Below are 23,233 nucleotides of genomic sequence, written 5' to 3' on the forward strand. Positions count from 1 at the left end.
TGCAGGAAACCGTTCGGAAATCCTCTTGTCTTTCAGTGGAGTGGGAATTCCATGGACTCACAGGATGTGAAAGAAATCCTCAAATGCCTTTAGAGCAGTTAAGGCCATTTTTGTCAGGTGAAGGACCATTTCATCAGTAAAAATGGACCATCTATCACTCAAATCCAGGGGGGACTGCACATCTAACCTCAAAACAATCAGCTACAAGCAGTGTACAACTTAACCCTTTGATGCACATCATGGGTCTAAAGTGACCTGATTGTGTTTATTTTTTCTATATGTTTGCAAGAAATTAATTTCATCATTCAGAATTCCAGGCATTCCTCAATTAACTTGTTTTTGATCATCAAAAATTCTTATTTTTTTTTTCTTTCTTAATTTTTAAATAAAAATAATTTTTGTATCACTACCCCTCTAATGCACAACATGGATCTAAAATGACCCGTATTCATTTTCTGTGTTATTTCAGTTATGGATGAGTGCTTCTTTGCTGAATATCTGAAAGAAATGTTTTTCTATAATTTATTATTCCAGATAGCCTTTAAGTATATTGTTTTTGACTTCCACAAATTATTATGTTTATTTGCCCTTTCTTTACTTTATAAAAAAAAAAAAAAAAATACAGTATTTGTATTTCTACATGAATTTTACACACATGGGTCAAAAATGACCCATATAGAAACCTTCGATATTTGCTTTTTTTTTTTTGTAAGTAGGAACATATTTACTTCAGAAAACTATTCACCCGCCCCACATTTCACAACTCAACATGGCTGCTTTTGTATAATTGACGCATTTAGTCTTATTTTATAATTTATTACCACAGAAAATATTTGATATATTGTGAAAGATAACTGGATATAATATTTGAATGTTAGGCTAAGGACCTTGAAATCTATTACTAGTGAGACAGAGAATCATGTTTAATACTATTAACTAGCTTATTGTTGACATATTCTCTTTTAGCCAGCTAGTGTTAGCTAGGTCAACAAAATAAAAGTCAAAATAATACGTTATTATATACAAGTATATATATCATTGCTGTCAGGCAGAAACCTCATATCTCCACATTTCATCTTTTTTTTTGTCATAAATCAATACTATTGCATTGGTCACCCTTTATGTCTGTCAGTGTTCCTGAAAAGTAATGGGTTTGGACATACAAGGTTTCTGTCTGACAGTGACAATATATAATCAGTATATACATGATCAACTGCTTGTTGTGCACTTTTTATCAAGAGTGTTAGTATGGCTGTTCCCAGACATTCTAGATCAACGGCTGAAATGTTTGTACAGATGCTGCATGATGAGGAAGATCAGGCAATTCTTAGTCCTGATTCAGAGTCTGAAATATCTGATGCTGATGACCTAGACTATGTGCCACAGGGTCAATCTGGAGTTGTGGGTGTAAATCCAGCTCTTTGATGACATTGAAGACTTGTCTGATGAGTCCTCTAAGAGCAAACTCAGACCCAGTCCAACAGATTGAGTAAAAATGGTTTGCACCTACTCATCTAAGCTGAGAACATGGAGGTGGGCCCATGGTGCCGTGGTGCAATGTGCTGGATGTTACAACCTCATTGCCTACACCAGGGGCAGCCAATGTTGGTTCTGGAGAGCCACAGTCCTGCAGAGTTCAGCTCCAACCCTAATCAAACACACTTGAACAAGCTAATCAAGGTCTAAGGGTTACTAAAAAACTACAGGCAGGTGAGTTTTTATTTAAGATTGACGCAAAAATCTGCAGGACTGTGGCTCTCCAAGACAGACGTTGGCCACCCCTGGCCAACACCAACTTCACTGCACAACACCCTGATTACATGGGTGGTGTGACCAGTGCATGACAGTTATTCATCAAGGAACTGGTCAAAGAGCTTGTCATGCCACATATGAAGAGGTGCTTGGAGGGCAGGCCCCACCTTCAAAACCATATTACAGAGGTAATGGGAAGATGTGGGATAAAAAACTAAATTCAGCCACCACACGGCCACAGGTATACATCAGGCAGGAGGGTCAATCGAAGAGGAAGAGGTGCAGGATCTGCCCAGCTTCCAAAGACAAAAAAGTCAGCAACTGGCGTTCAGTGTCAGACTATTTTGCAAGGAGCACAAACCTGTAGTTGTCATTTGTAAAGCATGTAAGCACTGAGATGGCAATTTGAGATGGTACTGTACCTGTGTGATTTTATTTAGTTAAGTTTTATTTTCATCTATTCGGTCACATTCACTGCAATTCACTACAGTTGCACTACAGACAGTTTAATTTTAGTGTTATCGGTTATCAGTGATATGTGTATGTTATGTGTGACAAAGTGGCAACATATTTCAAGTGTTAAATGTGCTGGTCTAAGTAGCTGCTAAAATAATAATTTTAACAAAATGTCTTTATTCTTTTGTTTTATCATGTTTACATAGATGGGTCATTTTTGACCCATTTGTATGTAGTAACAAAAAACCTATGAAAAAAATATATATATTAATTTGTGGTCATTGTAAAAAGATATTTTGAATATTCATTGATCAAGAAATGTATAGATCAGGGAATATTAAATGCTGAAATAAACTGATTTCAAAAGATAAAACAAAAAAAAAATACAAATGGCCAGTGAAGTATGAAATAACGTCACCAGGTTATGTATGTAACCATGGTTCCCCAAAGGGAACGAGACGCTGCGTCGAAACACTACGGGAACGCCTCCAGCGTGACCACGCTCTGAATCCCATGTGTAATCAGTCCAATGGATGGCACCAACACATAGCGATCTCTTAGGCCTGGGAGGAAGTGTTTCAAAGCTAGAAACACGGCCAGCATCTCCAGTCAACTTATGCGCCACCTGAGATGGCGGCGGCTTCACAGACCGCGGGCCGAGCGGCTACTCATGACCGCTCCCAACCGGTGAAAGATGCATCCGTTGCTAGCATATGCGGCTCCCAGCACCAGGCCCTGACATAAGAACCGAGGTTTCCTTCACATGTCTAAGGCACGTTGGCACCGCCGCGTGACCTTGAGCATGCGAAGCGGGTTTCCCCTCAGGGAGAACCCCTTGGTCTTAAGCCACCCCTGTAGGGGTCTCATGTACAGCAGGCCAAAAGTAACCACGTTGGACGCGGCTGCTATCAGACCCAGCAGTCTGGAACTGCTTGACAGTGAGTGACCGGCCTTCTCTCACTCTCACGACGAGGATCGACTCGATCCGAGCAGGAGACATACGTGCCTACATCGTGGTCAAATCCCACACCACGCCCAGATAAGTGGCTCTCTGTACTGGAGAAAGCACACTTTTCTTGGCGTTAAGTCTTAAACCCAGCTCTTTCATGTGAGCGAGAATGACATCTCGATGTCAAACCGCCATGTGCTCTGATTGAGCTAATATCAACCAATCGTCGATGTGGTTGAGTCGTGAAAGTGTGGGGTGAGAGTCCAAAGCCAAAGGAAGAACCGGTATTGGTAGGCTTTTGACCCCAGAAGCAAACCTCAGGAACTTCCTATGATGAGGAAGGATGCCCTTCATCCTTCCTTGGAACCGTGAAGTACCGGCTGTAACACTCGGAGTCTGCTGTGCGAGGAGGGACCACCTCGATGGCCTCCATCCTCAGAGAGTGTCTACTTCTGTTCCATTACCAGAGCCTGCTCGGGGCCCACCAGGGTGGGAAAGACCCCATTGAATTGAGGCGGCGGAGAAACAAACTGGATTCTGTGGCCTCTCACTACAGAGTGCAGGACCCACTGAAACACGTTTGGCAGTAGTTTTCACGCTGCCAAATAGTCTACTAAGGGAATCAGTCTCTCGAGACTGACCTCTGGTGTAACCAGAGCGGCTAGTTCGGTGCCCTGAAGCGGGGGACCCGCAGGGGGCGACCCGGCTAGCTGCTCTAGAGCCCTCTGTGGAGGTCACGAGCCTCTTAGCACCACTACGTTTCCGGGCGGTAACTGAGAGAGCGCTCGCCGGAGACCGCTGCGCCCTGGAACACCGGCAGGGTTGGCAGACTGATCTCCTGAGGGCACTGAGGAGAGACGGGCACCGTGTTCCCCAGAGGGGCCTGACCTCCGAGGTCCTGAGCCACAGCATCAGGACTCTCATAGCTGAAGTCTCCTATTGAAAACGACGGCTAGAGGTAGCAAGCCTCTTAGTACCGCTACATTTCCGGGCGGTAACTGAGAGAAGTGCACCGTGTAATGCGGTGTTCACCGCTCTTCCCCAGAGGGAGCTGGCCCTCAAAAAGTCCTAGGCCTTAGGCGTCAGGACGTTTATGACGAAGACTATCCAGAGAATGACGGTCCGCAGAACCGCCTTCGCTAGAACCCTTCGGCCTGGGAGCGCCAATCTGACTCTAGACTCTGCGGAGTATGAGAAGAGAGGCCCCCAGAATGAGGGGCTGGAACACGGTAGGTTGGGACTGCTCCCGCCCAGCAGCCCCTGCTGACCGCCTCAACCTCCTCAGAGGAAGAGAGGTAAACTCGTGCTCTCACTCGAGAAAATTTATTTATTTATGCTTTATCTCAAGTGCCCCTGTATATCTAACTTCTCATAGTCAGATAAAAACTTCATTTTATTCCTCAGAATTAAATGCAGTCAAACAACCAGAGAAGTAAATACGGTCTGGTGAGTAAGATTCACATCAAAAACCAAATTATGTATATATAAGCGTTGCCTCGGCAGCGCGCGAGCCACTCAGTCACACAAACAACATCAATCTCCTCAGAGAAAGATGGCCGCATCAGCAAGCTCTCACTCAGAGGGGGAAGAAGCGGGACCGCAATCGCAAGATCACAGGCACGGACACACTCCTTGGAGCGTGCCCAGCGAAAGCGGAGCACTTAACAGCGGGAAAAGCACAATCCGCCCCCCGAGAGCCGACTGCGCGAGCTCCGCTCCCCATTAATGCGGCTCATTATAATATCAAGATAATATGCTTGTGTAACTGATGTTTGTGCAACTGGCGAGCTCTTTGACGCCCTCCGTATCAATCTCCTCGGAGAAAGACAGGCGGAGTGTCGAGGGGGGGGGGGGGGGGGGCGGCGAGCGGGCGCCTGATCTGGTGGTTAAGGAAGTAGATAGGGACGCGCCTGTCTACATTCCCTCCACCGGATCCATATGCGAAACCCACTAAAACAGCCTCCGCTCCGCCTCGGCGAAAGCGGGGCCGGCACTGCGAGGAACGCTAGTATAGGCTCTCTTCTCAAAGAGACCCCTCTGAGAGCGAAGCAAGGCAGTAACAAACGCTACCAAAAAGGGCCGTCAGCTCCTTTTTTTTCGAGAGCTAACTCTGCGTGCTTGCTCCCAAGCAGACAACAAACAAACTGTGTGTATCCCCAGCCGTAAAGTAACGCGGGCAGGGAGGAACACACAGACTGAACGCTGCCTGCCCTCGCCTTAGTCTTGTCTTGAGATTTCGTGACAGACAACACTAAATAAGACTCACAAACAGATATCAGACTGACACACGGAGCGCTTGCTGAATGACAGGAAGCTGACGCCGGTTTCACCGCACGTGCTTTTATGCTTCCTGGTCGCTACGTCACCCCGCCCGTGACGTCTCGCCCATCCATTGGACTGGTTACACATGTGATTCAGAGCGTGGTCACGCTGGAGGCGTTCCCGTAGCGTTTCGATGCAGCTCGAGTTCCTGAAGGGGAACATAGGAAATGAATACGGGTCATTTTAGACCCATATTGTGCATTAGAAGGGGTTTTCATAGCTTGTGCATCAAAGGGTTAAAGAGCCTCACATTTACAGATACATAACTCTGAGTTAAACTAGACTTGAATATTTATTACTGAATATTTGACTAAATGAGCTGAATATTTCGTGACTACACACACACACACACAAACTTACATATACTGGCAAACAACCGTCAGTAACGTTATTGAAGTGAGGTCCACAGAAACACTTCATCATAATTTAGAGAAATTACATTTATCACAAACATAATCAGCAACAAAGGATTAACTAGTTACATTATTTCAATGTTAGGGCTTTTTTTGTGCATACAGTACATACACTACAAAAGATTGGAATATTAAGATTTTTATGTTTTAAAGAAGTTTTCTGTTTTCTTTTTATCATGGCTGCATTTATTTGATCAAAAATAAATTAAAAACAGTAATATTGTGAACCATTTTATGCATCCTTGCTGAAGAACCATATGAACAGTATCCCAAACATTTGTATAGTAGGGTTAGTTTCCATAAAAGTTTTAAGCGTCCCTAATATACACTACCATATATTACAGAGCATTGCTTTATTTTTACATTTGTCAAAGTTAGTGTATTATCTTAAGATATCGATTCAGTGTTGAACGCAATGATTTTTTTATATATTTTGCTAATTTTATATTATTGTTATTAATTTTTTTCTGCTTTTTTAAATGTTAGAAATGCAGGGATTAAATCATAATTATTCTATTGACGAAAAATCTGCATACTTACATGTGTTTTATATATAAATGGTTACAGTTACATTGTATATCAGTGGTCACCAACCTTTTTAGGCCCAAGATCCCTGACCTCGGCCTTTATGAAAGACAATATCTACCTATTGAAGAATTGATAGAAAAGATTTCCAAGATTGTACTTCAAATTTGAGACCTTTTACTTAGTATTTTAATTAGTGATGAGCTGATCATAGCTGATTCAGAATTTCTTTTCTTTCTTTCTTTCTTTTTTTTTTTTTACTAGCAAATTGGATTCTGATACTGATACTGATTTTTAAGCAAATTTATTTATTGGCTATTTGCTTTATAACAAACAAACTGGCTTTAAACACAAATATCTAGCCATTTGAAATTAGATGCAACCACTGCATCTTAATCATGATCTGCACAGGCAGTTGTTTTTTATTTGATTTAGATTAATTTCAGGATTTAAAACAAAAACAGAATGGTCTGACTTTAGGTGTTATTTATTTATTTGCTACATAAAACATCTGCACGAAACAAAAACAGCAGGTCTGAATGAGACACACTCTCTGACAGGAGATAGCGCCTATGAACAGGGTTGCCAGGTTTTACCAATAAAACTAGTCCAATCGCGTTTCGAGGGGGGTTCCCCTGTAAAAATCGCATTCCGGGGGAAAAATATACGTTTTTCGGCGGGATTCTTCCAGTAAAATTCACATTCCAGGGACTAAATATCACGTTATTGGGGTCGCTTCAAACCGCGGCAACAGTGTAAAAGTAGCCCAATTCCGCGGGAAAACCGCGGACTTGGCAACACTGCTTATGAACCGACAGCAATATAGCGTTTCCTTGTTTACCGCTGTAAACAAAGCAGAGTTGCGCTTTATACGGAGGAGAAGAAAATGCCATTGCCATCGAAACTTTTCTCAAGACAGTTCCCTTCAGTGATACATTAACATAACCCCATAAAATGTAATGCATTTTTGTACTAATTTAACTTTTTTTTTTGGGATCTACTGGGACAGTGATAAAGATCTACCAGTCGATCGCGATCGACGGGTTGGCGACCACTGTTGTATATGATTACAGATCATTCAGCAACACCTGTCTGTAGGTGTACTTTGTTTGTTATTTAGCAGTCATCTCGTTTCCAAAGGCTCTAAGTCACGTTTCTCTCAATTTTGGAGTCAGTAGGGAATACAGAAAGATTCCCCACATAAATTACATCAGCAGATGCAAAGAAATCTCTACAGACACAAAAAATGTCACACACATTATGTGAAGCCTAATTGGTGCAGGCAGGAGATCAGAGAGTCACATGTTCACAACTGTCTCTTTAATTGTGGGGCCTAAATGTTCTTTGACTCATTTGTAGCCGCAAACATTTCTGGTGACTCACAGTCTGTCTCTGACTGAGAATAGAAAAGAGTTTATTTTTCAGTTAATAAATCAACACATTTTACTATCAGCCACTCTGTAACTACAACCTCACAAATGGAGAAATCATGTAAACCCAATGAAATTGCTAAATGAACATAACAACGGGCTGGACATAATGAAAGGCCAGTCCCATTTACCCCCAAAATTCTTCTGAAAAGCCTTGAACTATATTACACTTGCTAGATGCAGATATAAGGGAAAGGACCAGACATAAATCCATATTGTAGAAGAATAACATGAATTTTAAATTAGTTTAAATATTCTAAAATACAGTAGCATTTAAATAAAGACCACAACACTCATTTAGATTTGAATTAGTCGTCATGTAAATATCACAAGTACAGTATTTAATCACTTGTTATTTTGCAAAGGTATGTGTAATGCTAAAGGGTAATCCATTTTGGATTATGTGATTAAAACTGAATAAAATGAACAAAGAACTGTCAAACATTAGAGATTCTGGTGCACAACGTTATCATATTTGCGATAAAAGGCCGCAACCAGATTCCTGCATAATGAAAGCGGCATTTGTACATCTCTATCCCGCTCAACTGCTTTTGAATCTCCCCCTTAACACTGGCCAGAGAGCTCATGAAAGAGCCTTCGCTTTCCCCTGTGTCCCCTGCTCTGGGAATGGAAGGCGAGTCTTCATATTAAAACTTCAAATAGTTCCTTTGTAACCAGAAGAGGTAGGAGTGGAAGAGTTCATTTACACTTTATACACTTTCTCTTCCATCTTCATCGTCCCTATGAAGCCACCGCTCTTTCTTATATGCAATCTCGGGAAAAAAAAGAGAAACAAAGAAATAATAAGGATGGAATGAAGGAAGAAGAAAGAGGCCGAGTGTGTTGCTCACAAGCCTTGTGAAAGGCTTAAAGCGGTTAGGCATTTTAATTGGATAAAAGGAGAAGATTAAAGAGTTCTTGACTGTGTTCCATAAATAATTGATTTCTAATGTATTTGTGGTGGCAGGCAGATGCCGTTGTTTGGCGATGGTGGATGTTTTGAGTGGCAGGCCTGCTAAGATTTCCTGCACATCTCCGTCTCGCCTCTCTTTGTTTTTTCACGCTGCGATGCAAGAGGGGTGCATGAAAAGCGGCGCGAGCGCGAGCAGCAATTTTGATCTTACATCGCCGGAAATCAAAGATCATGCGTGTAAAGAGGGAATGCAAAGAACTTTTTTGTGGAAGGCCAAACTTTCCTGACTCGCTGAGAAAAGAAGACGCGATTCTTTAAGGAGGAAACACAGCCTTCTCAGTACTGGAAGACAAAGCGCATCGTGACAACGCGCATGTAAACAAATAAACACAACAGATCCACAACACGTATTCTGGGCTCGCAAGAACTTTGTTGCTTCAGAAAGAATATTTTGCGGTGTGAACAACAGAGCGTTATTAGACAGAAATAGGAGCAATAATGCAACACAGACTCCCACAGATGGAATTCATCTTGTTTTTTAGGAACAATAGCAAACAACACATTCCTGCAGCTGGAGTGAAAAAATGAAATGATTTAAAAAACATCTGTTTCAACAGCAAATTCCGCTCCAGCAAATTATGCTGCTCTAATTCACAAATTTATAACAGAGCAATGTTACCAAACACACGCTTTGTTTTTTTCCCCACACAAAAAGCTGAGGAAAAAAATAAATCTGTTGTGACAGGCTCTGTGTGCAGAGAATTTAAAAAAAGGTAAAAAGACATGCCAAATGAGTTGCAAACAAATATTATTGAGGTCAAGGTTCATGTTTTCATAGCCTATCTATTAATTTATACAAAAATTAAGTAAAATTCACATGTACAATGACTTGCATACACCTCTTACAAAATAATTTTTATATTTACCATATTAAGTAGTTTGACAATTTTGTTTATTATTATGATTATTTCAGAAATAAATAAATACATGTTTAAAAAAATAAAAATTTCTATATATTCATATATGCACACACACACAGACACACAGACACACACACACACACACATACATACATACATATATATATTTGAAGTGGATCAATACATATTATAATAGCATTAAATGGAGTAGATAGTCAGAACACAAGAATATGGCTGCTCTAAAAGTTTTAGGTTTACGCTTTTGAAATTTCTGTCTTTTTGTATTTTCTCTTTCTGTCTTTTCTTTGCATATTCATTCCAAATGCCTTGTACACAGCTGTTTGATTCTGGTTTTACTACAAATGACAAAAAGAATGAGTGGCATCAATGTGCTTCAATCTCTCAATGCCCCTTACCCATAACCCCTGTAATCTCATTCCCATGTTAGCAAATAATGATGAGGCAGAATGGGATGTGACTCTGGAGCAGAGGGAAAGGGGGGTTACATGCCACAATGCATTACCTCTCAGTGTGTCAGGCCTGCAGGGCAGCGTGCAGATGAGAGAGAGGGTGTGGGGGAAGCGTATGGCTTACATGTCCTGATAGTAGGTGGGAACTGTGACATGGACAGGTGCCAGGGTGTAAATAGGGCGAATGGAAAAAAAGAGAGAAAGAGAGATAAAGAAGAGGGCTGGAGCGTGGAGGTGAACAAATGTGTAAGACTGCATGTTTGTGTGGCACAAAACATTCTTTCTTGGGGTCAAACGCTCACCCACGAATGAAATCTACCAACATGATTCATTGTAAGCCCCCCAGCTCCTTAAACTAGGCCTGTAACGCAGACAATCTTGCAAGCCTCAGTGGAGCTGTCTCAATGAGGCACAATCGCCGGCTCGCACTCTCCAACAATGAAGGTTCATGTTAGATGATATCACCTCACATGAACTATCGCGGGAAACAAGGCCCTCACTGACCATCTGAAGTGTGAGCTGGGAGAGGAAAGAGAATGGGTGCTGGGGAAAAGAAAAGAAGAGAAAGTGAGAGGGGAGAGACAGATTTAAGTGGCACGCCACACTCTGATGTAAGACTAGAAAGCAGCGTGTCCTTGGTCTTGAAGAACTGAAACAAACACAGCATACGAGAATAAAAAAGCAGCCAATACTCGTGTGTCTGGAAGGAAACAGCAGGATCCAGACAAGGATATAACTACATATTCAGAACCCAATTTAATTATTTAAAGGAAAGTTCACCTAAAAATGAAAATGCTGTCATGATTTACTCACCCTTACGTTGTTCCAAACCCAACTTTTTCTTCCATGGATATGAATTTTTGAAAAATATCCTGGGCATTTTTTTAGTATAATGAAATTATATAATGAACTTGCTTTATTACAAGTATTTTGAAGCCATCCCATTGATAGATCTATATATATATTAGAAACATATTTGTATATAAATATAATTATATTTACATATACAAAGCCCTCTGAACTTTTTGTTTATTTCCTCAATAAAAACATAACTCCTGTGGCAGTTAATTTAGTTATGTCCCATAGCAAGCTTGTCATTTGTGTCACAACTTGTGATTTACGCTTGAAAGTCTTGATGTCATAAGCTGTGCTATGTATTAATAAAAACTAAATTACTTTACTTACTTTTACTCATGAACAAGGAAAAACCCAACCAGTTCAACCGTGAAGTCGGGAGCATCAGCTCTCAGCCAAGTTTCAGTATTTGTATTCTCATTCACTTCTGGTCAGTTGCTTGTCTATTTTATTAACCAGAGACTCTCCAAAGAGAAAGGAAAACTTGAAATAGCATCATATGACCCCTTTAATACTGTGTTGTTACCTGAATGATCCACAGCTGTGTGTTGTTGTTTTTTGGGTTTTTTTTTAGTGATACTTGTTCATGAGTCCCTTGTTTGTCCTGAACAGTTAAACTGTCTGCTGTTCTTCAGAAAAATTTTACAGCTCCCACAAATTCTTTGGTTTTACAATTTTTTTGTATTTGAACCCTTTCCAACAATAACTGTATGATTTTGAGATCCATCTTTCCACACTGAGGACAACTGAGGGACTCATATGCAACTATTACAGAAGGTTCAAACCCTCACTGATGCACCAGAAGGAAAAACCATGCATTAAGAGCCGGGGGTGAATATGACGATATGATATAATAGAACCACAATTTTTGGAGTGTTTTATGGTATACTTACTTTTGGGCCCTTTGTGAAGGTTGAGAGCTTCAGGCCCATTCATTGTAATTATATGGAAAAGAGCAACCACAATATTATTAAAAATTTCGCTTTTGTGTTCCATGGAAGAAAGTTATGCGAGTTTGGAACAAATTGAGTGAACAAATCCTTTAAGAAACAAACAACTGAAAATTAGCAGTTCAACGATAAGTAAACAAGTTCTCAAGGAAGTGAAGAGCTAGTGGAGAGGGGGGTAAGAGGCCAGAGCCCTTCCCTGTTGACATGATTACAGCTGATGGTGGGCAGGAACAGACTGTCCATAGGAAGCACTGGGACTTTTCAAGTCCCCTGACTTTCTAAAAAAAATTATATACTGTCCCATACAAGTATACAGATATCAAAAGGGAAATAACTGTTCTGACATGGTCACGCCAGCTCATTAAGGATAATATACAGTCTAAGTGTTGACTCATCTGCGGTAGTTACATGATCCAACCCACTTCTGCTGCTATCTGTCTGCTCATGAGCCTCTTAACTGCTAGAAGCCAAACATAAAGGGGAGGGAGGTCATCTAATCACCCACGAATTAAACTCGGGACATTATAATCTCATTATGAGTCTCATCTGACCACATCAATATTTTTGATCATTGCAGATTTTTAAATTATTTTTGTAATCTAACTGCACTGCCTTTACAATAAATAAAGGGCTATTTCAGACATTTATATGTAACAAATATATTCTACATGCAGTATATACAGGTACTAGAGTCAAATCTGGATAGTGAAGGATTATATATAATATATACTGCTTGGGGATCAGGATTGCACCAGTGATTGAAACAATCAAATCCACTGAACTGCAGATTCATCGGTTCCAAGATTTGCCTGAACTACCAGGTTCTAGCAGCCTGTTTGTATCCTGTGGTGTTTCTCATTCTATACCACAACACTGTTGAGCTAAAGTTTCAGATCATCCCTGTATATTTTTAGTCTCTCAATGTTTTTTTTCAGCAGTGCTTTCCAGGTCCTCCCTATCCCATGAATACCTTCTTGTTTTGTTCAGTAGGTACTTCAGGGCCTTTGTGATTGACAAATGGGAAATGGGCTGATATCGGGAAAAAGTATTTGTTTTATGTAGGGATGCCATTATCCGTATGTTAATGTATAATTCTCTTCCCATTTACCTTACAGTCCCATTTACAAAGCCCTCTGAACTTTTTGTTTATTTCCTCAATAAAAACATAACTCCTGTGGCAGTTAATTTAGTTATGTCCCATAGCAAGCTTGTCATTTGTGTCACAACTTGTGATTTACGCTTGAAAGTCTTGATGTCATAAGCTGTGCTATGTATTAATAAAAACTAAATTACTTTACTTACTTTTACTCATGAACAAGGAAAAACCCAACCAGTTCAACCGTGGATGTTACATACTTTTAAGAGCCACTATAAAAGTAGACAATGAAAAGTATGATTTGAAATGAAGAAGAATCTGAAGCTGACGAGTGATGACATACAGCAACTTTATGCATTATGCGACTTTGATATCATGTTGGCCTGCACACCGAAACCTCAACGGTGGGACAGAGTCAGTGCAGTTCTTGACCCGTTTTAGGGTTACAGCACTTTAAAATGTCACAAATCCCACGTTTTCACTCACACAAGTGGGAGTGAATTTTAAAGCACACTCCTGAGACTTCGCTAAGGGCAAGTGAGTAATATGCAAATGTTCAACCAGAGTATCTAGGACAATGCACAACGCTCTCTGTTAAAAAGCTCTATTAATACACGCCGGGACACTGTAGCCTTTTACATAAGTGTTGATAGTGTTGTGTTTCAAACACAAAGCTGAATGCCACTTGACCCATTTACTACAGTCCAATGTCTGGGGTCTCGGCCCTCTACTATGTGTTCAAAAAATCTCAAACTCTTCCAAGATTCTTCATCAAGTTTTCATGGCAAGATGTCTCATAAATTATGAGAGCATCTCCAGCTGACTTTAGAAAAACGCTGCTATACCCAACTCCTACTGTATATCTACTAAAAGTTGTTTTTGTCAACTTTTAGTACTACACTATAATACAGATTGCCACTAAGCTAACAGACATAAACTAAAAGCCACAACTGCATAGGGACTTCGACCTTCACATACAATGCTGCTTCTTTCTCTCTCCTGCTTTCTTTAACCTCATCACACCCCTGGCTTTCTTCCTCTTTTAGCCTCTATCTTAAATCCCAGGAGTGCTGTGCTCTTGGTTAGATGCTGTGGATGTGTGTGACATTCTCAGTGACTGGGTATGCCTGGCTGACCTGGGTTCACACAGACTCATTTACAGGCTCACTAGCCTGCTTTCAACCTCCCTCTAGCCATTAAGGCAGTTTAAAAACACTGCGCATATATATGTGTGTGTGTGTGTATGACACGCGTTTACTCCGGGCCACTCGCTGCTGACACATGCCCTGATGAAAGCAGGACACATTAACCCAACCCACCCTCTCTCTTATTTCGTTTAACCCTTATACCTTGCTTCATGCAAACCAGTTTTTTTTTTACATACAGGCGAACTGAGCACTTCAGAATGAAAGTGCATGTCAATATAGAGAAAAAAGCATGTTACAGCTTCTGTTGTCATGCCTGGAAATAGGACAGGATTGTGAGGTTAGGGGCTTTCATATCAATGAGAAAATATGATATAATCATATTTATATACAGTATCATATATAATATTACATTTACATTTAGTCATTTAGAAGAAGCTTTGGTTAAAAAAAAAAACATATTTTGGTTAAAATTTCTCAAAAGGTAGTTTAAAACTGCACTCTTTTTACCCTGTCAAAAACAGCTCTTTTCACACCAAGCCGTTTCAGTGTATTTCCCTTTAAATGCTAATGAGCTCTGCTTTCCCCGCCCCTCTCCCTCCATGGGGTGATGCGCAGTTCTCTGAGAGACTGTAAACTTTAGCCGCATTCATCGTGAAACTTGCTAACTAGCACATTATTAGGAAAGGCGATTTGCAAAATTCATTAAAAAAAACAGCTGAATCACGAATGATTCGCGTGAACATATACGCAACATAAACAATCGAACAAACAATGGTGGACTGATGGGAGGGGCCTGGGTCTGTGTGACATCACACAGCCAAGAATCTGAGAACGACAATCTGAAAAAGGGGATATTATTATTATTATTATTATTATTATAATAAAAGCCACTGGGTGGATTTTTATCATTATAGGGTGGCTGTGTACACACACTGCTAACACACATTTCAGTTCAAACAACATGTAAAAGTGAATTTTGCATTCGATGACCCCTTAAAAAAAAGTAATAGTTTATTTGTATTTTATTATATTCTAAAACATTTTTAAGTTAAATTGAATGTACATATTAGATTCATGCATATACCTAGAAAGTTACACTAACTATAATGTTCAAAAGGAAAGCATTTATCTGAAACAGAAAGCTTTTGTAACATTACACACTACCATTAAAAAGTACAATTCATTCATTCATTCATTCATTCTTTTGAATTTTTTATTCATCAAAGAAACCTGAAAAGCGGTTTTAAAAATGTATAATAATAATAATAAACGTTTCTTGCGCAAATCAACATATTATAATGATTTCTGAAGGATCATATGACATTGAAGACTGGAGTAATGATGCTGAAAATTCAGCTTTTCCAACATAGGAATACATTGCATTTTAAAATATATTCAAATAGGAAAAAGTTATTTTAAATTGTAAGAATATTTCACAATATTACTGATTTTGCTGTATTTGGGATCAAATAAATGTAGCCTTTGTGAGCAGTAGAGACTACTTTTAAAAACTTTTCAAACAAAAACAAATTCTTACCCATCTAAAACTTTTGAAGTGTATATATATATACACACACACACACACACATTTATTTTTCATTGTACTACTACTACCACTACTAATTAAAAAAATCTACAGGTGCAGCTCAATAAATTACAATGTCATGGAAAAGTTCATTTATTTCAGTAATTCAACTGAAATAAATGAACTCGTGTATTGAAACTCGTGTATTAAATAAATGCTGTGCACACAGACTGAAGTAGTTTAAGTCTTTGGTTCTTTTGTTCTTAATTGTGATGATTTTGGCTCACATTTAACAAAAGCCCACCAAATCACTATCTCAACAAGTTAGAATACTTCAGAAGACCAATAAAAAAACATTTTTTGTGAATTGTTGGCCTCCTGGAAAGTATGTTCATTTACTGTACATGTACTCAATACTTGGTAGGGCCTCCTTTTGCTTTAATTACTGCCTCAATTCGGCGTGGCATGGAGGTGATCAGTTTGTGGCACTGCTGAGGTGGTATGGAAGCCCAGGTTTCTTTGACAGTGGCCTTCAGCTCATCTGCTCATTTTTTTGGTCTCTTGTTTCTCATTTTCCTCTTGACAATACCCCCTGTGAACAGCCAGCTTCTCTGGCAATGAATGTTTGTGGCTTACCCTCCTTGTGAAGGGTGTCAATTATTGTCTTCTGGACAACTGTCAGATCAGCAGTCTTCCCCATGATTGTGTAGCTTAGTGAACCAAACTGAGAGACCATTTTGAAGGCTCAGGAAACCTTTGCAGGTGTTTTGAGTTGATTAGCTGATTGGCATGTCACCATATTCTAATTTGTTGAGATAGTGAATTGGTGGGTTTTTGTTAAATGTGAGCCAAAATCATCACAATTAAAAGAACCAAAGACTTAAACTACTTCAGTCTATGTGCATAGAATTTATTTAATACACGAGTTTCACAATTTGAGTTGAATTACTGAAATAAATGAACATTTCCACGACATTCTAATTTATTGAGATGCACCTGTAGTTATCTAAATCTGATTTCTCAGACAGTGGAGGAAGTACTGTAGATGTGTAAAGCAGAGAGCTCTGTTTCCCAACTAAAGAGTGAATACAGAAGCTGACAGTAAGAGCTGATGGTAAGAAGTGCAGGGAGTGTCTTCTGACACTTACGGTAAAAAGGGGGAAGCTCAGACTGCTGAGGGTGGAGGGACGAATGTGAATATAGCAAAACACTCACACACTCCAACACATACTTTAGGCTTAATCACACTTCTGCAAAACAAAACCTGGTGTTCCCTAGTCCTATTCCAGGAGATCTGCCTTTCTGCTCCAACCCTAATCAAACACACCTGAACCAGCTAATTAAGATCTTCAAGAACACTTGATAATTACATACAGGTGTGTTGGAGCAGAGCTGAAACTGAATTCTGCAGGAAGGTAGTTTTCCAGGAATAAGATTAGGCAACCATGGCCTACAGCTGCTTCCCAAAAAGACAGGAAATAATGTGTCCTTTAGTCCTCGTGTAAAGACCAAGACCACAGAACAAAGGTCAATATATAGATAAAATGACATCATTGCCACATCCTTTTCAATCATGATGGAAATGTTATGTATGCCACACACACATGCACACAAATGTACTACTCGCATAGGGTGAGCATCTGTTCCCAGACATGTCCTGGCCCGGATTTCTAAAGTGCCTAAAATGTCCTATTGTTTTCATACTTGCTGAATGTAGCGACTGAAAAAACTGTTTGACCAATTGCATGCATTTGAACATAATTAACCAATCATGGCCAGTATGAAGGTGGGATATACAGAGAACGGTCAAAGCAATGCAAATAGACATACATATAATGTATGAGGACTGCAGAGAGCATATCAATAGGAAAACAAAGCCAAAACCTGGACATTTTAGGTAAGTTTAGAAATCCCAGTAAGGACACGTCCCGGAAATAGAGGATGAATGGTAACCCAAATAATGACTCTAAAAAGTATTTGGACACTTTTGGACACTCAAGTTAGCCAGTTTTTGCCATTGCTTTTATGCAAATGGTTATTTCTAATGGCTGTATGAAGGCAGGTTTGTGTGAGGTAAACTGGTCACATACCAAAATACTCCTCAGAGGGGGGGTTGTCCATGTCATACAGCATCTTCTTTGTCAGACGGTCCAGTTCCTCCTCAGGACGACCCTAAAACACAGCAAACCATGGTTATACATAATGTACACTCTCAATCACATACTAATCAACTTGTATGCAAAATGTACAGGAGCACCAATCTCACAAACATTCTATAAAACACGGTGTCGTTTACCATAACAAGATAACGCCAGGCTAATTAAAAGATGAACTGATGCAACAGATTTTCATGGATGTGCACAAGCCTCTCTTAATTAGATGGATCATCAGCCTAACGAGATCATCAGTCTAACAAATAACTCCGACGTCAAGACTGTTGCTGAGGTTTCAGAAGGTAAAGTGAATGCTGTGACAACTGCGTTTTCTCAAAGCACTCAAACACCCAAAATCTTACCGTAATGAACTTCATTAACTTCATCTACAGCTTGTTTTTAAATGACAGGTTGTTCCTGTACTTTTATTGGCAAAAGAGCTGAGCTGAAGTACTGTATGTTGTGTTTGTATTTCAAGATCTTGCATGGAATGGAATTTTATTAGAATTAATGTATCAAACATGCATCAATCTTTTGTAAAACTATACACTTAGACTGCAGTTCAAAGGTTTGGGGGTCATAATATTTTATATATTTTTAAAAGGTGTCTCTTTTGCTCACCAATGCTGCATTTATTTGATGAAAAATATAGTAAAACAGTAATAGAGTGAAATATTATGTTTTCTAACATTTAACATTAATTGTAATTTTGTTATTTATGTGAAGGCAAAGCTGATTTTTCAGCAGCCATTACTCCAGTCTTCAGTGTCACATGATTCTTAAAGGGGTCATATGACGTTGCTAAAAAATAACATTATTTTGTGTTTTTGGTGTAATGAAATGTGTTTATGCGGTTTAAGGTTAAAAAAATACATTATTTTTTACATACTGTACATTATTGTTTCTCCTCTATGCCCAGCCTTTCTGACATGCGTCGATTTTTACAAAGTTCATCGTTCTGAAAAGCGAGGCGTACGCTGATTGGCCAGCTATCCAGTGCGTTGTGATTGGCCGAATGCCTCAAGCGTGTGACCACTGTTGCCAAGTCTGCGGTTTTCCTGTGGAATTGGGCTATTTTAACACTGTTGCCGCGGGTTGAAGCAACTCCAATAACATGATATTTATCCCCTGGAATGCAAAATCTAACCCCCCACCCCGAACGCGGTTGGGCTAGTTTTGTGTAGCGATTGGGCGGGTTTTCTTGTGAAAACCTGGCAACCCTGCGTGTGACGGAACTGTAACAGCCCTTACCATACTGTGATGCCTTGTCCCAGCGCAACGAGGCAAAACCAATAAAAGCCATTACAAACGAGGCATTTGTTGCATCCAGTGGGGACATAATTACTGATTGTAATGACTTATACTGTCTTTTTACGCGTTGCGTTGCTGAGTAAACATAAAACCATATCTGTATTTGTGATCGGAGAAACGACAAACAATAAGCACTACCCTAAAATGCTCAAAACTCGAGTTTGAATCATCAGTGGCAAATTTTTTAAATATGAAAACGTACTTACAGGCTGCGAGTCAGCATTATTTGTAAGAACACCGGCATTGTAGTCTACTCTTCCAGGTTCAGGAAGCGGTCCTCCGTAAAATGCGATGCACACACACGAATATTTCGCTTGAACTGCTCTGGAACAGTGTCGTAAATACAACTTAACCACTGATCTCTAGTTGTGTCCTCTTTTGGAAGGCCAAACAAAGTAGTTTCGCTTTCGCAACGAAACACACAGCGTCTCCACGACATGGCGGCGGCAGAAACAATACTACAGCAAGAATAAAAGTTACGCCTTCTTTCTTTGCATGAACATTTGGGCGGCGTTATGCAAATCTTCCCACACAGTGACGTAGACATGTGGGGGCGTGTTTAAACAAAGCATTTTAGGAGGGCGTGGATGAGTCTTAACTTTTATAAAGAATATCTCTTTGGGTTTGAGACTTTAGTCTTTGCAACTTTAGGGATCTTATCTATTCACAAACAGCTTGTAACACTCCAAAGAGAAAGGAAAACTTGAAATCGCATCATATGACCCCCTTTAAGTAATATGTTGATTTGGTGCTCAATTATTAATTTTATTATCTTCATAGTTGAAAATGCTTGTGCTGCTTATTTTTTTAAAATTGTATTTATTTCTTTATTTTTGGAATTATTGGATGAATAGAACGTTCAAAAGAACAACATTTATTTGAAGAATTTTATTTGAATCTTTTGTAATAATGTAAATTTCTTTACTGCCACTTTTGACCAATTTAATGCATGTTAATGCAATCCAATTTTATTTATTTAAAAGCCATAGCACTTATGGGAAAAATATAATCTACATTATTATCATATTGTATAGACAAATAATTTGTATGTATTTATTGTTGTTGTGGTTGTTATTTTTCTGATTACTATTATTATTATTATTACTTTCTTTACTGCAATAACACACGACAGGGGCTAAATATGTGCTTAACAAAGACCATAAAACAAATTTTTCTTACTATTAAATATTTTAAACATTTAGCAAGTGACTTATATGCATGAAAAGCAAAAGTCTCGAGGGCCAAAGAAGACTCTACCTTACAAATCCCATTTTAAGAGTCACAATTTACTCTTTGTGCCTGAGCATGTCTGAGTGACATGGCGACAGTGGTAACATTTTAAATTGCCATGTTCAAATCTCATCTGTGGAGGATGTCAAGAAATTTCAGGCGTAAGAGTTTATATACTAGTGGTAAAGAAATTACATATTACAGCTTTAATTTAGGCAGAAATAGCTACTACTCAACATATCACGCCTCTGTTTTCCGTTTCGTTTAACCAAATGATCAAAATGACCAAGCCAGGTGATCCACATACAGACTGATAAACAAACAATAAGAATCCTAACCAAATGTCAGGGCTTTTGCATCTAAAATCATTAAAGATCATACAATGACCATTTGCCGATGCAAAATAAGGTCAAACAGGAAACCACTCCAAAAAAACACATCAACAACCCTGTTCAATTAAAAAAAAAAAAAAAAGTTCTGCAAATCACCAGGGTTAAAAAAACAGAGCCAAAGGTCTGGATGCCTCTGGTGTTGGTGTTAACACAGGATATCCCAATATGAGAAGGGCTCATATAAAAACACCAATTACAGACACAAATCACAACCTTTGGTTCCCTCCCTCTGACCAACAGACACAAAACACTCGTTCTGCCTCAGTTTAGCAACAACTTTATCAGCCCTGAAGTTCTTCACTCATGCAGTCCCTTTCTTGCCACAAGTTCCTGCACCAATCTGCACACTGTCAGGCCTGTGAGACTTGTTCTGTCAGTAAGATACAAAGCCGGTGACGGCATTTCACACAAACGGTGGGAGGGAAAATAATGAAAACTTTCATGTGGTGAAAGCCCACACAAAAACTTTTAATTCAGCATATCTCCACTTCCTGTAGACATCTAATTATTATGGTGGGGGTTAATTACTCGTATATGGACACAGACTGTTGTGGATGGATGTAAACAATCAAGGAGTGCTCAGGAAAGTTTCTGCAGATCTATTTGTTAACCTGTGTCTGGGTATCCAGGAGGACCCGTATCCCTTCACAGAATGAGGGGCCTCTATATTTTCAAGAACTCTGATGTGTGGTGTTTCTCATTTGAGTTTCTCAATCGCTCCATGTGGTTTATGACAATTTGACATGTAATTTAACAGTCTGAGTGGGCACAGTGGATTATTGTGGACAAGAAAAACAACTAATTAAAAAGAGTGCTGTGTGTAATTATCTCTCTGTATGTACGACTTATATAATAAACTGTTATTTATATATGTTAGCATTTGCATTATAGAAAAACAGTAAGGAAGAGGGAAATGCATACACTTATACCCCTCAAACACAGACCACATTGGATGTCCTGGCCTTTTGATGTGTGACTCATGTGTGAATGAATTAAGTGTAATCAACTAAATAATCCCCTGCTGTAGAAAACACAATATTTTCATATTAAACACACTGTGATAATATGTCCATCTTGCTTCTACCAAATATGAGTGAAAACAAGTTGTAAGGGGCAATTCCTTATTGTGTAGTTCTGAGTTTGTGGAGGGTGCAGATGACCATTATACTGTGATTAATAATTGTGATTATTTTTTTTGAAGATGACAGAGCACGGTTCGGACTGCTGAAATGATTATTGGTGCCCCCTGCCTACCCTCCAAGAACTGTATACATCCAGAGTGAGGAAAAGGGCTCAGAAAATCACTCTGGATCCATCACATCCAAGCCATCTCCTTTTTGAACTTTTGCCATCTGGTCGGCGTTACAGAGCACCGAATACCAGGACAGCCAGGCACAAGAACAGTTTCTTTCCCCAGGCAATCTACCTCATGAACAGTTAATGTTCTCCCATTGTGCAATTAAAGTACAGTATGTGCAATAACCTTATACTTATTTATCACCCTAAACCCTAGTACATCCCTACAACTTATTTTATTTTATTCCTATTCCATCTATACCACACCTGTACATACAATTTATTATTTTTATGTGGTTTATATTTATGCATGTGTATTTTATTCACATCTCATTTTTATTATCTGTGTGTTGTTGTTGTCTCCGTGTACTGGAAGCTTGTGACACTATAACAAATTCCTTGTATGTGCAAACATACTTGGCAATAAAGCTCTTTCTGATTCTGATTCTAAAGCTCTTTCTGAGTCTGTGGAATTCAGGATTAAATGATTGTGCAGCGATTTGTACAAATACAGACATGCTGAAGGTTAGTAATAGGTGCATTTCTCTCGTACTGCAGAGATGGCTAATCAGCATTGTCAACTTCATCTTTGCAGAATAATAATAATAATAATAATAGCCTACAAGGAAGGAATAACTGACACTGAATTGAATTACAGAAAGAAAAAAAAACAAGGTACTGTCACAAAGTTCTTGTTTGGCAAAATTAATATAAGCTATTCTGTGTCTTAAGACAAGTTAAGTTAGAACAAGTTCAATAAAACAACTTTATTATATTTCTATGGTAGAGAAGAATAGTCAAACCAAAAAGAAACAAAAAAAAAACACAATGTAACTTTTATGAAACCGTACTCATTGGAATGCGCACATGTGACTGCAGCCATGTAGTGGTCACTGATTTTCTGTGGCTCAGCTGCACGTGGATCGCGAGCTGTGTGTGTGTGTGGATTGGGCAAGGCTAAAAGAGCAGAACGAAAGTCTCAATTTAGGCTAGGCAAGGCAAGTTTATTTGTATAGCACATTTCATACACAATGGTAATTCAAAGTGCTTTACATAAAATAAAATAAAAACAATAATCACAACAATAAAACAAGGAATTTAAAAACTTTGAAAATTATTTAAAAAAA

General features: G+C 39.2%; 1 protein-coding gene across 3 annotated transcripts in view; it reads right to left on the reverse strand.

The window, feature by feature from the left end:
- lpp (LIM domain containing preferred translocation partner in lipoma) overlaps positions 1–23,233 on the reverse strand; it is a 260,901-nt gene that overhangs the window by 30,882 nt on the left and 206,786 nt on the right. For all 3 annotated transcript variants that reach the window (XM_016279543.1, XM_016279541.1, XM_016279542.1), the window contains one exon: positions 17,815–17,896. In XM_016279543.1, the coding sequence (XP_016135029.1) occupies positions 17,815–17,896 (82 nt within the window). The remainder of the gene's footprint in view (positions 1–17,814; positions 17,897–23,233) is intronic.

This window comes from Sinocyclocheilus grahami, unplaced genomic scaffold (genome assembly GCF_001515645.1).
Source record: "Sinocyclocheilus grahami isolate Dianchi unplaced genomic scaffold, SAMN03320097.WGS_v1.1 scaffold131.1, whole genome shotgun sequence".
NCBI lineage: Eukaryota > Metazoa > Chordata > Actinopteri > Cypriniformes > Cyprinidae > Sinocyclocheilus > Sinocyclocheilus grahami.